The following is a 15734-nucleotide window of genomic DNA, read 5'->3' as shown; positions in this document are numbered from 1 at the left end:
AACACAAACAAACCCGGGATAGTAAGTGAAGCAAAATGGCAATGTTTGAATTAATTATTATAACCAAATATAAAAATAAGTGAATGAGAAAGAATAAGGGACAAGTGGTGAACACAAACTGAACCACTTTGTCACAGTTTTTAACAAGACCAAACTTAAAGAGTTAAGGTATATGACTACACTGCACTGTAAAATATTAGAAGGTGGTTTAACTTGAAAATGAAAGTCCTTATTCTGCCTTGAAAATGCAATTTAAGTCGACAAGAAAATTGTTTTGGTCTTAACTCAGAAATTAAAGTTCATGAAGTTGATTYAACAACAAGAAACAAGTTGTCTAAACATTGTTTTTTCAGTTAATAAATCTTGAATTGTGAGTTTTAACTCAATGCTGCAATTTAAATCAAATAATTGTTTTCAAAAAAGAGGAAAAAAAACCTGCCCTCACCTCGTTAAAGAGCCACATTTCTCTATTATYTTTACTTACAATGTCAAGTACAAGCAACTTATTATAGTTTAGAATAATTTAAATTCTTGTTTTAAATTTTAAATGAATACATTTTCTGATCGGACAATGAATTTTATTGAACATCTCAATGAATTCAGTTAAAAAACATTCAGTGTGAATAGAACATTATCCTCAAAGTTTAAAATAAACATTCACCTTAATAACGGACAAGMKTCAGATCAATCTAACACACTTCCATCTCAGGATACAAAAACATGCCGCTAAGCATTCTGGGAGATAGTTCCCACTCCTGTCTTTTTCTTCTTTCAGTTTTTTTAAGTGCTAACTTTTTTCTAGTTTATTCCACTCTTAATACTTAYTTTTAGTTTTAGATTTTTAACCTAAATGTGTGAGTTTGTTTACAAAGTTTTAATTACAATCATTATGTTGCTGTRATTCTTGTAATTCTACTGTACATAAATATTTCAACAATACTTTTGCTTTCAGACGGCATCAATGTTGTGGGTCTGTTGGTGTTCTCCGTCGCCTTTGGCCTCGTCCTGAGCAGTATGAGGTCAGAGAGGAACCTCTGAGGGATTTATTCAACTGCATGAATAAAACCATCATGCRTCTTGTTAGCATAGTTATCTGGTAAGAAGGGAAGACTCATTTAAACTTGATGACTWATCTGTTTTTGTTTTATATACTTGAGTTTCTGATATTTCTATAATGTTGTTTGATCATTGTTTTCAGTATATCTTCCTAATAAACTTTACTTTAAGATTGCATGACATAAGGCATTCATCAATAATGTGATTAACTGGAAAAAATACAAAATACTTATMGTCTCCCATAAGCTTGAATATTTCTTTTTGGCTCCATCTTCTGGTAAGTATTTGACATTGCATCTCCATTTTAATTACACCTCTCTTCATAACAGGTATTCCTGCTGGCTGGGCAGGTTGTTAAAATGACGGACGCAGCAGAAATAGGTCGTGATGTTGGCATGTACACTCTCACTGTGGTCACTGGGCTGATCATCCACGGCTGCGTCACGCTGCCGCTCATCTACGTTATCGTCACAAGGAAGAATCCCTTGAGGTTTTATGGAGGAATCCTCCAGGCTCTCAGCACGGCCTTTGGGACTTCATCCAGGTTAAAAATAATGCAAACAATCAAAAATGAATGACTTCAAAGCATAACTTTATATCTCATTTGCTTTTTAATAGTTCGGCAACCTTGCCTGTTACTCTTCGTTGTATGGAGGAAAACCTGAAGATGGACAAACAGGTGACGCGCTTCATGCTGCCTGTAGGTGCCACTATGAACATGGACGGTKYYGCCCTCTATGAAGCAGTGGCAGCTTTATTCATAGCCCAGGTCAAYGAYATGGACTTCAATCTTGGACAGATTATTGTCCTCAGGTACATTTTTTTTGTTTACTTTCAAACCCTTGCACAAGTATTTATTCCCCTTCCACTTTTTTCACAYTTCAACCAAAAACTTCAATATGTTTTATTGAAACTTTAAAGGGGACCAATTTTGCAAAACTCACATTTTGAAATTTTTATACTTGGAGAGGCAATAAGTTCATGTTTTTTGGTATCTGGAAAATGAGCTGTCATGTCACAAATCAGCAGGCACTGCCCATTACCTAGCAACCCCCAGTGAAGCCCAGCCCATYACCTAGCAAAACAAGCAGAGCTCCAGCACATTTGGTCAGTTGGTTTTACCACTGGATGCGCTGTGCAATGCCTGCTGGAAAAGATGTGTTTTTTTGTTTATCATCCAGAAAAACCCTTGCTTTTTGTTGGTTGTACATGAGGCTCTACTTCTGCTTTTCAAACATGTACARTTGTATAATTGCTCATCTGTTTGCAGTTGTTTTCATRTGTAAATGTTGAATTGGGGAACRTGGCCAGMAGCAACTTATTGGGATTTAAAAKCCCTAAAACATCTCATTCTAAAAATACCTCACAATAGGCAGAACTGAGCAGACTAAAATCTCATTATTTAAGAATGATTTTGTGCAAAAAAATGTAATGAACATGTTTTGTATAGACCATAGAGCTATCCTAACCTGTGACACAGGTTAGGATAGCTAACCTGTGTCACAGGTTAGCTATCCTGTGACTGTTCAAGGAAGCATAATATATCACCTTTTAGTGACAAGAAAAACATTAAAATGGATCCTGCATGTAGAAAAAGCTCCCTTTTTATAAAACCACGTTTCACTTTAATTAGTTTGGACTTTGGTTTTGACAGATGTTTTTGCCCAACAGTTCTTGCAAAATAGCTGTGGCTCAGTCAGATTCACCTGAATTTTTAAGTTTTGACTGCAATTCTCAGTTTGATGATATCCTGGGCTTTAGATACAGACAATTCTAGTTAGCAGTCATAAAGGTTTATTCCAGGTGTGTGGAGTGTCAAAGACAAATTAAATTATCAAAATACATGCAAGCTTTCCAATTAATAGTAAGACACATTAATAACTTTCCTTTCACTTTTCTGTTGCTTTTTTAGTGTACAATGATTTTGTCATGTTGGAAGTGGTGACCAAACTATATGAGTAACTTTTACTTATTAAATGTTTTCACTTGATTCAGTTTGATTGTGACAGCAGTAAGCACTGGGTCAGCTGGTATTTAGCTCGACTGGGCTGCCTACTGAAGACGTATTCCTGCTCCTCATGGTCGACTGGATTGTGTAAGTACACCAGTTCATGCAGCTGTTAGCTTGAAAATGTAATTATTAAATAAAATAAATACATACTCCAAAGAAGAAAACGTCTTACGGTTAAAATAACTAAAAATGCTATGAGAAACAGCAGCAGACTCATGGCTCTGGGCTGCATTTCTAACTCCAGATTTCATCTTGACAGGGACCGCATACGAACTGCCACCAACGTGCTGGGGGACTGCATCGGTGTTGTTGTGGTGCAGCATCTGTCCAGACACGAACTGCAGAAATCCAGTCTTGCAGCAACACACCCATCTCCAAGAGCCTAATTACCAAAATGGAAGAAATCCAAGTGATGAGCTTCTGTTGGAATTAAAATCATGAGATTTGAAAATATGTGTGTTAAGTAAAAAAAGGACAAATCTGTTGGAGAGAAGGTTTTATTTTGCTTTTGATGTTATTGTTTTGCTTATGCCTCTGATGGTTTTATGACAGAAAAATTAAAACCAAAAGTAAAAACCTTCTCCCACAAAACTAATACTTCTAAGTCTTTTCTTTTCTTGAGGGAGCTGTGGAGGGGGAGATGTCCAAATCAGATGCGTGAAAATGAAAAGGTTGTTTTTATTTATTTTTTATTTTTTCAAAAGACCGGCGTCTCTACTCTAACCTCCTGATCCTCGCCAATGTACAGGGTAAACTGACATTAATGATCGACTAACTAAATGAGAAACCAATTCTTTGCTGAACCAGAGAAAARAATTACAATGGGTAGAAGTGGACGAAAGGTTAACAATGAAAATAAAAGGCTTTCATCAACATGTTTAAAATTCACGTGTTGGCTTTAGCTGTAATCAAAAATGCTAACAAACAAAAACTGAGCTGAGTGAATCTGCAAACACTATATTTAAAAAAATGTCAACAAAAGTTATAAAATAACCCAAAACCTATCRGTTTAACAGCTGCACCACAAAATTATCACCTTTACCATAAAAAGATAAGCCTTTTTGTAGAGGAGGATTCAAATGCAGAGGAGAAACTGATACAATCATGTTTCATGAARCAACTTTGCTTAACAAAATACATTGAGGTTTGTAGTAAGATAACAATCTGTAGAAAAAGTTCTTCCACAAAGTACAGTACAAATCAGACCTCTGTTAACGTAAAACTTGTTCTGTGAAATATGTCCAAGAACAAAACAAATGGACTTTCAACCTGTCACTGTTAAAATGTAATCGTGTACCAAGTCTTTACAGTGTAATAAAATTCAAAGAATGCAAGTATTTTTTCCTTCTTAGACATATTTGTGGTTTTTAGCGTTAACTGTGCTGAGTAGGGAGTAAGGCGGTTCTCTTTGAATATATGTCTTTCACTATTACCTCCATGGCACTAACATTCATTAGACTGTAACAGCAGAGTTGGAACAGACTGTTTTCTTTTTTTCTCAAAATTAGATACACAAGTCAAGCTGAATCACTTCTTCAGTCCAAGAAAGCTTCATTTTATCAAGGATTTCTAAACTCAAGCTGGTAAGACTGTTCAGCCTTTTTCCTCACTTGGAGGAAAATGTAAATATCTTGTTTTAAACTGCAACTCATTATGTTTTAGCTTTTGAACAGTGATTTATTCATTGAAGCACCAGGCAAAACTGTTCATCATTCCTTTTCTCCATGTTTCTGCGATAATGTAGATATCAATGCTTCCAAACTCTGAGAACATGTCGGAGGTAGAGTTGGTGGAGGTTGCTAGACCTGAAGATAATGAGAAAAATGAAAGATGTTCTCAGCCTTTAGATGAAGTAGAATCAATTAGGGATGGATTTAATATTTGGATTTTCCTCAAGAGGAATGCCTTCCTCATTCTCACAATGGCTGCTGTTGCTCTCGGTAAGAAGTCATCAGTTTTATGTTGTATTTTCTCTTAACGTCTTTAAACTTTTTCTTTGATGGAAAACTGTATATATATATCTGTGTCTCTAAGGGATTGGACTGGGCTTTGCTCTGCGATACATTAACATGTCTGAGAGAGAAATAACATATTTAACTTTTCCTGGAGAGCTGCTGCTGAGAATGCTGAAGATGATGGTGCTTCCTCTTGTCGTTTCAAGTATAATTGCAGGTRAGATAAACTTTTTGGCTTTTAGTTTGGCTATAACAAACAGTTTGACTAATAAAGTCACATTGATTTTATGTTTATCTTACATGTAAAATCATCAATTAGCTTTTCAGTTCAATTTCACCAGACGTTACCCTGGTCTGAATATTCAACAAGCAGCTAAAGTTTTAAAATTCACCAACATGGCCGAAATAAATCAGTTCTGTGAAGAAGATTGGACCAGTAATAACTCATATATTTTTTGTATCATCTCTGGTCATTTTTGTCTGAAATAAACATTTGATGATCTATAAAGAATGACAAAAATGTCTTACCCACTTTYCCGCTTTAAATTTCAGGCATCTCAAATGTTGACAGAAAAGATTTTGGAAAAATTGGGCTTCGGATCATCATCTACTACTTGGTAACCACTGTTGTTGCTACGTTCACTGGCATTTTCCTGGCGGTTTTCATCAAGCCGGGAAAATCATCCAGGCACGCATCCGAGTCGTCTCCGGCTAAAACAGAGGATGTGCACAGTTTGGATGCTTTCCTTGATCTGATCAGGTATGCACAAAAGTCATGTGGAGATGCATTTTTGTCACTTTATATTTTAAATAAAGAATGATTCTATGATTATGTATTTTATAGAAACATGTTTCCCTCAAATCTGGTGGAAGCTTGTTTCAGAAAAGTAAGCTGGTGCAATTGTTTTGTTTTTTTCACAATTAAACAATTGTAAAGTACTAATACTTTGATGCTATGTTCTTTACATAGTATTTAACAGTTAATCCCAGCAGTAATTCATCAGGAAATCCAATAGGAGCCACAAATATATCAACAAACAGTGAGTCCTGTTGCTATGAATCTGTGATTGTTATGATTTTGTCCTGCCATATTCTTCTTATTCTGCTGTTGCCCTTGTTGTTATTATATGTATTGTTACTTTTTGATTGCGTTGATTATTTGGATTGTTTTATCTGCTGTTTAGCACCAATAGCAGGAACCTCAGACGGCATCAATGTTGTGGGTCTGTTGGTGTTCTCCATCGCCTTTGGCCTCATCCTGAGCAGYATGGGGTCCGAGGGGAAACCTCTGAGGGATTTATTCAACTGCATGAATAAAGCCATTATGCGTCTTGTGAGCATAGTTATTTGGTAAGAAGGGAAGACTATTGATGAACCGGTTGAACTGTTTCAGTATTTATTTGTTTCAATTAAACTTTTACCTAATTTTGAACTATCTTTGTATCTTCCTATCAAACTTAAATTGACTCAAACAGCTAAAATTGCTAGCCTGTATGATTTGGTGGAAATATGCTTACTTTTTAAGAATTTTTCTGTGGCTCCATCTACTGTTTGGAAAAGTAATTGCATCTCCATTTTAATTACACCTCTCTTCATAACAGGTATTCTCCRGTGGGAATCATCTTCCTGCTGGCTGGGCAGGTTGTTAAAATGACGGACGCAGCAGAAATAGGYCGTGATGTTGGCATGTACACTCTCACTGTGGTCACTGGGCTGATCATCCACGGCTGCGTCACGCTGCCGCTCATCTACGTTATCGTCACAAGGAAGAATCCCTTGAGGTTTTATGGAGGAATCCTCCAGGCTCTCAGCACGGCCTTTGGGACTTCATCCAGGTTAAAAATAATGCAAACAATCAAAAATGAATGACTTCAAAGYATAACTTTATATCTCATTTGCTTTTTAATAGTTCGGCAACCTTGCCTGTTACTCTTCGTTGTATGGAGGAAAACCTGAAGATGGACAAACAGGTGACGCGCTTCATGCTGCCTGTAGGTGCCACTATGAACATGGACGGTTCTGCCCTCTATGAAGCAGTGGCAGCTTTATTCATAGCCCAGGTCAATGACATGGACTTCAACTTTGGACAAATTATTGTCCTCAGGTACTTTGAAGGGAATTTGTTTACCTGCAGTGCCATGCAAAAGCAATCATACATCAACAGAAAGYAGTAAACTGAGTAATATGTGGTGTCATTCACTAGACAATCTCCTAAATTCATGCCAAATCTACACGAAACAACTGCCATTTGTAAATAAGAATTCACTTGTTTTGCATTCCCATAATTACTTCCCCATAATTTACGCCTCAAGTTTTAGATAGTCATTTGTAACCCTTCTATGTTTGTCTCAGGTTGACTTCACGACAGACACATTCGGGTTTATTGTAGTTATTCTAGCAAAAGAGGAAATTGAGTTGGTGGTTAACATCAGTCCAGCAGCTTCTACCCCTATATTTTAAATAAAATATAATAAATAACCCTAGACAAACTACAAAGCATTAGCTCCATTTGGCAGCAGTTAATAGCAGTTAGCAGGAGTGACCATTTATAAAATAGCTCAAATGGACAACATTACCAATGATAACAGTTAGAAACTTACAGAAAACATATCAAAATTACTCATGAAACATTATATATGATTAAACTTGTCTAAAAATACATGTTAAAACATAATATTTGTTTAAAAAAAAAACAACAACACAGAGCTTATCCTAATGCATACCACAGAACAACAACACAGAGCTTATCCTAATGCATACCACAGTTACTGACAGTAACAGAAAAGGGGAGAGAAGCTGTCAGTTACTGGTGGTTAGTAACTGCCCTTGGCAGTTTGGCACCACCAGTAACTGCCAAACTGGTGGTCAGTCATAACTGCCCTTGGTGCCAAACTGGTGGTACCAAACTGCTCTAGGCAGTTTGGTACCACCAACTTACAAACTGCTCTAGGCAGTTGGTGTCAGTAAGCACCAACTGCCAAGAGCAGAATAACAGAACTTAAAACACCAATAAATGTCAGGAGAAACAACTTATTGACTAAACAAAATAAATTCAAAGAATAAACAAATTTTGACAAACTTCACATCTTTAGTATTGTTAAAATRAATMMTTTCACACATTTCCAGATAAGATWTTTAACAGGGTTAGAAGCATAACTTAAAGAAAACTAAATTCCTGAGTGAATTAAAGTGAGGTTGATTTATTCAGTGTAGCTCTTACACTGCTTTATTTTGTTCAGTTTGGTTGTCACAGCAGCAAGCACGGGGGCACCTGGTATCCCACAGGCTGGCATGGTAACCATGCTGATTGTGTTGAGCTCGACAGGACTGCCCACTGAAGACATATCACTGCTCCTCATGGTCGACTGGATTTTGTAAGTATAACTTTAGGGTGTTAGGTAAAAATGGAGACATCTGCACAATGGAATACAAAAACATGAGATAAAACACAAGAAAATCTGAAGTTATGAGCTGGAAAATAGTTCCTAACCTCTCAGATGTTACTGTCTTTGTGTTGATAGGGATCGTTTAAGGACTGCCACCAATGTACTTGGTGACTGCATTGGTGTYGGAGTGGTGCAGCATCTCTCCAGACATGAACTACAGACATCCAGTCCTACAGAAACAAATCTGGTGTTGGAAGAAAATCCACCCTCCAAGAGCATCAGCACCAAAATGGAATGAGTTGCCTGAAACAAGAAAAACCCTTCCTATGTAGAGTAACATAATGAGATACAAAATTACAAAATTGCATTGACAGAATACAGAGACGAGGCCATTTAGTTTCTTTTTGTATCTTATGGTTTGTGGCAGARAAACTCCAGAGGGAAACACAGARATMACTCTTCTTGTAAGACTCAATAGATTGCACTGGGGGATCTCAAAGGTTTTCAGGCTAAAATAAAAACTACTAAGCAACTTCAAGTCATTCAAAAGGCATCCTAAACTTCAACAATATTCTTTCAGTATATTGAAGCAGCCAAACTCACTAAAAGTTCCCTCCAAATGACATTACTCCTTGCCTTCATCCTACATAACATYTTGATCATCCTACAAAGGTTTTTTCCCCACCAGACTGATTCTATGGCTAAACCAATACAGGTGTTTACTTTGTGGCTTGTTATTTCGGTTTGTTGACTTTTGGTTTTAGTCTGCCTAGTTAAGGAGAAATACAATGACCAACAGAGCTTCAACATAAATAGAGTTGTGTTAACACTAGAAAGCTTACCTTCCTGCTCCTTGTTTTAATATCACACATCACATTGAATGTTTGTCTCTATTCACAAACATTTGGTATTTGAATATAGTAGGGTTTTGAATTTTGCTTGAGCCACACCTTAACTTTACAGACTTCAGGTAAATATCTCCAACATATTTACCTAAAGTGGTTGTTTACTCTGAAGGCTGGGAGTGTAAACAACCATGTAACTTTACAATCCATTGCAACCATCTTTCAGCATGAGACATGGTGATTTAAACAATATTTGTGTTGTGTATATGATTAACTTACCTTGCTCACACAAACCATCTATTATAATTTCTACAAACTGAACAGCAGTGACCCCAAAAGTGATCCCTGTGGCATTCCCCTACTACSACAAGGTAGCAAATGGGCMCATCAGAAAGCTATTCCAAACACGCTGACTTTAGTTTTTATGCATACTCTACCATCTTGTAGAGTATGAAAGTGTTGTAGCAYGAAGGGAATGTACTGGTGTAGTAATACGGYTCCTTCTTTGTTCTTAGTAATATTTTTTTTTCAACAAAATGATGACATGTAGTTTAATTAGGGACTTGCTTTCAAGTCAAATGGAATCAGATGCAGTAAATTTACTCTTCTCTTTAAAACCTKTGAAGTGGTTTCACAGAAAAATTAAAGTGRTTAACCTCTAGGCTTTCTGTCCCACTAATCTTAAATATTGTTGTTCAAGATTTCTTTTTTATATATATTGYCAAAATAATTGCCAGAACTTTTTGGTGATGCCTTTCCCTGTTTAATGATATCAAGGAAGAAGATAGCTTCATTTCAAAGACCTTTGTATACCTTTGTTGATCAACTGCCAAGCCTGATTTTTGGATTGATTTTAGAACATCTCTGGATTTTGTTAGTTGCCATATATCACCACTTGTTGTATTCACAACCTCAATTAAAAAAGACGACCCAATTTCTTTCATATTTTTCCTTTGCTAAAACCAGCATATGTTGTTTATTGGTGTCATGATGTGTGAAAAACAACAGTGATTATATTTTATTATATTTTACAGGCACAAAGGTTGTAATCTTCTGCACTGCTGGTTGCTACAGTGGACTGTTGTGAAGTTTATTCTGTCCACATTTTTGATGTTTAAAGTGAAGAGTTTGTCTCAGAATTTAGTGAGCGGACCAAACTTTTTGTTTAGGTGATACTGGCACCATCTTGTGGATTATTTTCACTATGGCATTAAAAGATTGTAATCTTGTTGATGAATATGGCGCCCTCCACTGGGTAATCTTTAATACAGCAATAGAACATGAAAAATATTAGCCTGGTGTTTACTGACAGAGTAGATAAGGTTGGCCTCATTGCACAATAGAAACTAGACAAAAAAAAGATAAGATAAGGTGTGCATTTATGTGGTAAATTTGTTAAATTTGTCCTAAAATTAATACAAATTTGGATGAAACAGTTTGTTCCTTCATAGAAGTATCATTGTTGATATACTAAATTAAGTATCTTGTCGTATCTTATCTTTTTAGCTGAATTTAAATTAAACCACAAGAAACGAAAAGCTAATTTATTTTGAGTATAACTAGCTGTATTAAACGGGAAAATCTGAAATCGTTTTGAAATCTTTTAAAAGGAAAGAAGAGACAGAGAGAGAGAGAGAGAGAGAGAGAGAGAGAGAGAGAGAGAGAGAGAGAGAGAGAAAGGGTAGAGTTAATTCTAATAACAATAGTGAAAAAGTCATTGTTTAACGTAGGAAGTGCCTGACCTGATATGCAAAATGTGACATGCATCCAAAACAGACTGGCACACGGGGTCTCGTTTAGCACCCCCTACTGGATAATTCCCATTATGGCAACAGAACATAAAACGGTCAGCTGATCTAGCTTCATTCGACACTGTGTTCCTGTGTTTTCGTGGTCCACYGTGATTGGTCCAGACACACCAACCCGCTGTCCAATCAGAGGTAGCCATCTGTTCGCCGTAGCCACTCTAAAATATTCCCTTCTCTTCCTTCTTCCACAAACTACTTGCTGTTTAGCCCAGAGGTGCCTCTGTGAGTAGCGGGACGTGCAGCTGAAAGGAGAAAAATGCAGCTTTCAGGTTTAGTTGTGGTAATATTTGCAGTCTACTGCGCTCACGCCAAGGTTTATTTTCGGGAGGAGTTTCTGGACGGTGGTAAGTCTCACTCTGACCCAGGTTATTTTAAATTTACGACACAGTTGTGACATCTATCATTCGGGGTRATAGGTTACTAATCTGTTTTAGTGATGTGATTAATGGTCATTTGTGTTAGCTAAATTTCCTTTTTAGCTCGCAAATCTTACAAATGTGATGTTTTTCGACGCCCACATGTTCTGAAACTAACTGGTAATAATTACAGTGCAACTGAATACTAGAGTTAAGAATCAGGGCTTGAATTTGATGTTTCTAGAAAGTCATTAACGGTCAAATTGCTGCTTCTTCTTCTTCGGACAGATGAATGGAGAAGTCGCTGGGTGAACTCCAAGCAYAAGTCTGACTATGGAGAGTGGAAACTGACTGCTGGAAACTTCTATGGAGATGCTGAAAAAGACAAAGGTAATTCACATTATTTAGCCCAAACAGATGTTTATTGGTTAATACTGCCACACATATAAGGGCTCATGTTAATGACATATGCTTCAGGGCTTATAACATGACTGTTCCACTTTTGGTTTTTTCTTTTAAAGTGAAAGAGAAACTTGTCTTCTACATCCTTATTCTTCAACAGGTTTATTTTTTAGTCCTTATYGTACCATTAAAATGTAAATTGTCCAGTAGAGTTGCATGTCAAAACAAATTAGCATTTAAAATGACCTTTATGATGTCACCAAGCTCAACTTAAGTATAGGATTTCAAAGAATAAACGTTGCAAATAATCTTTGATAAATGAAGGCTTTTTCTTGGTTGTAATAAATGTTTAATTGATTTGCAAAAATTTAGTTTATATATTATATTTGCTGCTGTAGCAGAGTGGCAGATTTACATTTAAATAGTAAATAGGACATTGAGGGTGTATTTACTTTAAATTATGAATTGTAATGCCTGAAACTTTMCACAAACATGCATTAGCAAATAAGCTATTTTAAGAGAGGTTGTGTGCAGAAGCAATCTATCAATTGAAACATCATTTTAACTATAATTAATASAAATCGGGGTTTTTTGAACTACTGAAATGTATATTTTTTTCCATTTCAGGTCTGCAGACGAGCCAAGACGCCCGCTTCTACGCCGTCTCTGCCAGCTTCGACCCGTTCAGCAACGAGGGGAAGCCTTTGGTCATTCAGTTTACGGTCAAGCATGAGCAGAAGATCGACTGCGGTGGCGGCTACGTGAAGGTCTTCCCCGCTGACTTGGAGCAGACCGAATTGCACGGGGAATCCTCATACTACATCATGTTTGGTAAAAAAGAAAAAAGAAAATGCGTATTAAAATAACAATAAAAGTAGGAATATATCATATAAAAATGGCAGTAATTAAAATAGAGTAAAGTGAAGAGTAAACAAGGAAAAATTGTGATAAAATGTGCATATTAGTAATATTATRATAGTAGTATAAATTAATAAGCATTTCTTTAAAGCCCTTTAAAATCTCAAAATGTAAAGGACATTATGAATAAAATCTACTATTATGTTATTCATAAAGATTAATGGTAGAAAAAGGAATACATTAGTGGTAACATTTGTTAATGTTGGCTTAAATTACAAAAATATATAGAGAAAGAAAAATGTATGATATAATAAGAAATACTTCAGCAATAAAACAAAAATAATAGGAATTATTGCTTTTTTATTCTGTAAACGGGTAGATATAACTAGAATRGWWATRKYTAGCTTACAGTAAATCTTCTGTAAGCTATGAAGATTTACTGCTCATAGTTTTAAGTGTTGCTTATGTTAACCATGTTTGTTTGATCTAGGCCCTGACATCTGTGGCTACAGCACCAAGAAAGTCCACGTCATCTTTAACTACAAGGGCAAGAATCACCTGATCAAGAAAGAGATTAAGTGCAAGGTAACATTTTGTTTTAAAAATATACCTTCCACAGTGCCATCGTGTGTTGCACAAGAAGCTAAACTCAACCGTTTCCTCTTTGTGTCCTTGCAGGATGATGAGCTGACCCACCTGTATACACTGATCCTGAACCCAGATCAGACCTACGAGGTGAAGATCGACAACGAGAAGGTGGAATCTGGCAGTCTGGAGGAAGACTGGGACTTCCTGCCTCCCAAGAAAATTAAGGATCCCGAAGCCAAGAAACCAGAAGACTGGGATGACCGCCCCAAGATCGACGATGCCGATGACACAAAACCCGAGGTGAGAAAACCTAATCCTCTGTTCCACCTTGTTTTTTTAATGTTCTTTACATTGTTACTTGAAACTTTAAATTGTTCGGTTTTGTTTTTAGGACTGGGATAAACCTGAAAACATTCCTGATCCTGATGCTAAGAAGCCTGAAGACTGGGATGAAGACATGGATGGAGAATGGGAGCCACCGATGATCCCCAACCCAGAGTACAAAGTAGGYYGCATTAACACAAACGATCAAATAGAGATGGATCAGAGGTTGGACTGGATCGGTTTTCCATTTATTGGCCATTAAATATAGAACTGTGTTTTTTTTTTTCAAAAGAGCTTTCAAATTTGTGGGAATACATTTAAGCTTAAAAGCATAAATTCCTTCATTTTCAATTGATTCCAACAAATGTGAACCAGTTTCAGACCTCAAAAAACCCCAAAAGCCTGATTTGGTTTCTTTCTTTAATCGGATGTTATGCTGATGTTCTTGTTTGACAGTTTGTTTTTTTTTCTTCAGGGAGAGTGGAAACCCAAACAGATCGACAACCCCAACTACAAGGGAGCCTGGGTCCATCCTGAAATTGACAATCCCGACTACAGTCCCGACTCCACCATCTACAAGTTTGACAACATCGGCGTTCTTGGCCTTGACCTTTGGCAGGTGAGGAGACGGTTACGTTGCCAAGTTGTTGTTGCAGAAACAAAATGCCTAGAACGGTGTAACATTTTGTGCCTGCCTCTTAGGTGAAATCTGGTACGATCTTTGACAACTTTGTGATCGCCGACGACGTGAAGGAAGCTGAAGAAATCGGGAAGGAGACGTGGGGCGTGACGAAGGTATGATGGTAGTTTGAGAGATGTGAGAGTTTATTAAATAAAATTTAGACTGGATACATTTTAACAAATTAATCCTAGAGTGGAAAGATTTACCTCGCAATCTTTTTATTTTATTTTATTTTTTAATGAGTAGCAATAATTATAAATGACAGTAAAATTTAAAACTAAATAAGTAAAATTATCTATTGTACTTGAAAATGAAACAAGAAAATCTAATTTAAGGGAAATATTCAATTTTAAAAAAAGAATAGTTTTACCATTTGTAATAATTATGATGAAAATAGTGAAATATGGTAGCTGAATTGCAATATTTGGGGAGAAAAAACAAGAAAAATGCTTAAATAATCAAAATCTCTTTAAAAGTTCTAAAATATAATATGTTGGTAAYAGACTAAATAAGATGTATGAAAATGAATGTTAAAATTAAATGAAGATGTAATGGCCAATCAGAAATGATKAAATAAAATTCTTTAGTTTAAAATATGGAAGTAGTGAAGATTTTTAAAAAATTAAAACTTTTGTCTAGTCTTATGCGTTTTGACTGTTTATAAATACCCTAAGCAGAGCTGCACCATTAATTTTGTTCTACTGCTTACCAATCTAAAAAAACAAGTATTTGTGACCTTTGACCCAACAAGAAGCATTGTCTGATTGTTGCAACCTTCTTCTCAGGAACCGGAGAAGAAAATGAAGCAAGAGCAGGATGAGGTGAAACGAAAAGAGGAAGAGGAGAAGAACAAAGAGCAAGCCACTGAGGGCGATGAAGACGACGATGATGACGACGAGGTGGAAGAGGACGAAGAGGAGGATGACGATGCAAAGGACGAGACTCTTACAGAAAATGAAGACGACGAGTCAAAGCCCAAAGATGAGCTTTGAGACGGTGTAGCTAAAACAGATTTATCTAAAAAAAAAAATTTCAGCTCCTCCCTCCCCAGAAACTGTCCCGTCATTCCAGGGCTGTTGTGGCTGCTGTGCATCCTTTTCCCTGAGGTCAGGACACAACCCAACGTTTGAAGTAGAAAACATGGGGAGGGGGTGTGTGTGAGTGGGTCTTGAGGGACTTGGTGTCTTTCTTTTTTTTTTTTTTTTTTTTTTTTTTGTCATGGTTCCCTTGAACTGCTGAAATGATTCTGTGGTTTCTGACCAACAAACTCCATTCCTCATTTTGTTAGCGACACATTCGGTCGGCACTGACATCTGCTGTTTTTCTTGATTTTCTTGATCGAGCCATCTCGGTTTCTGACAGGGTTCTCAGGTGGTTACTATAAAAGTTCTTCAAAAGTCACCAACATGTCTTTTTTTTTCTAGATGAAACAAATCAGATTTAAACCTAATCACAAAAAAAAA

General features: G+C 36.5%; 2 protein-coding genes across 2 annotated transcripts; both read left to right on the top strand.

The window, feature by feature from the left end:
* The first annotated feature begins 1396 nt into the window (after positions 1-1396).
* Positions 1397-10490, top strand: LOC103479781 (excitatory amino acid transporter 1-like). The gene is made up of 13 exons (XM_008434434.2): positions 1397-1600; positions 1675-1869; positions 4576-4650; positions 4812-5007; positions 5102-5239; positions 5575-5782; positions 5867-5909; positions 5993-6062; positions 6207-6372; positions 6624-6857; positions 6932-7126; positions 8262-8396; positions 8544-10490. Exons 4-13 carry the CDS (start codon positions 4818-4820, stop codon positions 8704-8706), a joined length of 1542 nt encoding a protein of 513 aa, XP_008432656.1. The 5' UTR covers positions 1397-1600; positions 1675-1869; positions 4576-4650; positions 4812-4817; the 3' UTR covers positions 8707-10490.
* Positions 10491-11194: 704 nt separating this feature from the next.
* Positions 11195-15734, top strand: calr3b (calreticulin 3b). The gene is made up of 9 exons (XM_008434438.1): positions 11195-11405; positions 11706-11807; positions 12447-12650; positions 13168-13262; positions 13356-13565; positions 13657-13770; positions 14065-14208; positions 14292-14384; positions 15057-15734. The coding sequence occupies exons 1-9, from the start codon at positions 11318-11320 to the stop codon at positions 15261-15263; spliced, it is 1257 nt and encodes a 418-aa protein (XP_008432660.1). The 5' UTR covers positions 11195-11317; the 3' UTR covers positions 15264-15734.

The sequence above is a fragment of the Poecilia reticulata genome, linkage group LG17, assembly GCF_000633615.1.
Source record: "Poecilia reticulata strain Guanapo linkage group LG17, Guppy_female_1.0+MT, whole genome shotgun sequence".
Classification (NCBI taxonomy): Eukaryota; Metazoa; Chordata; class Actinopteri; order Cyprinodontiformes; family Poeciliidae; genus Poecilia; species Poecilia reticulata.
This window is presented reverse-complemented; position numbering and strand designations above follow the sequence as displayed.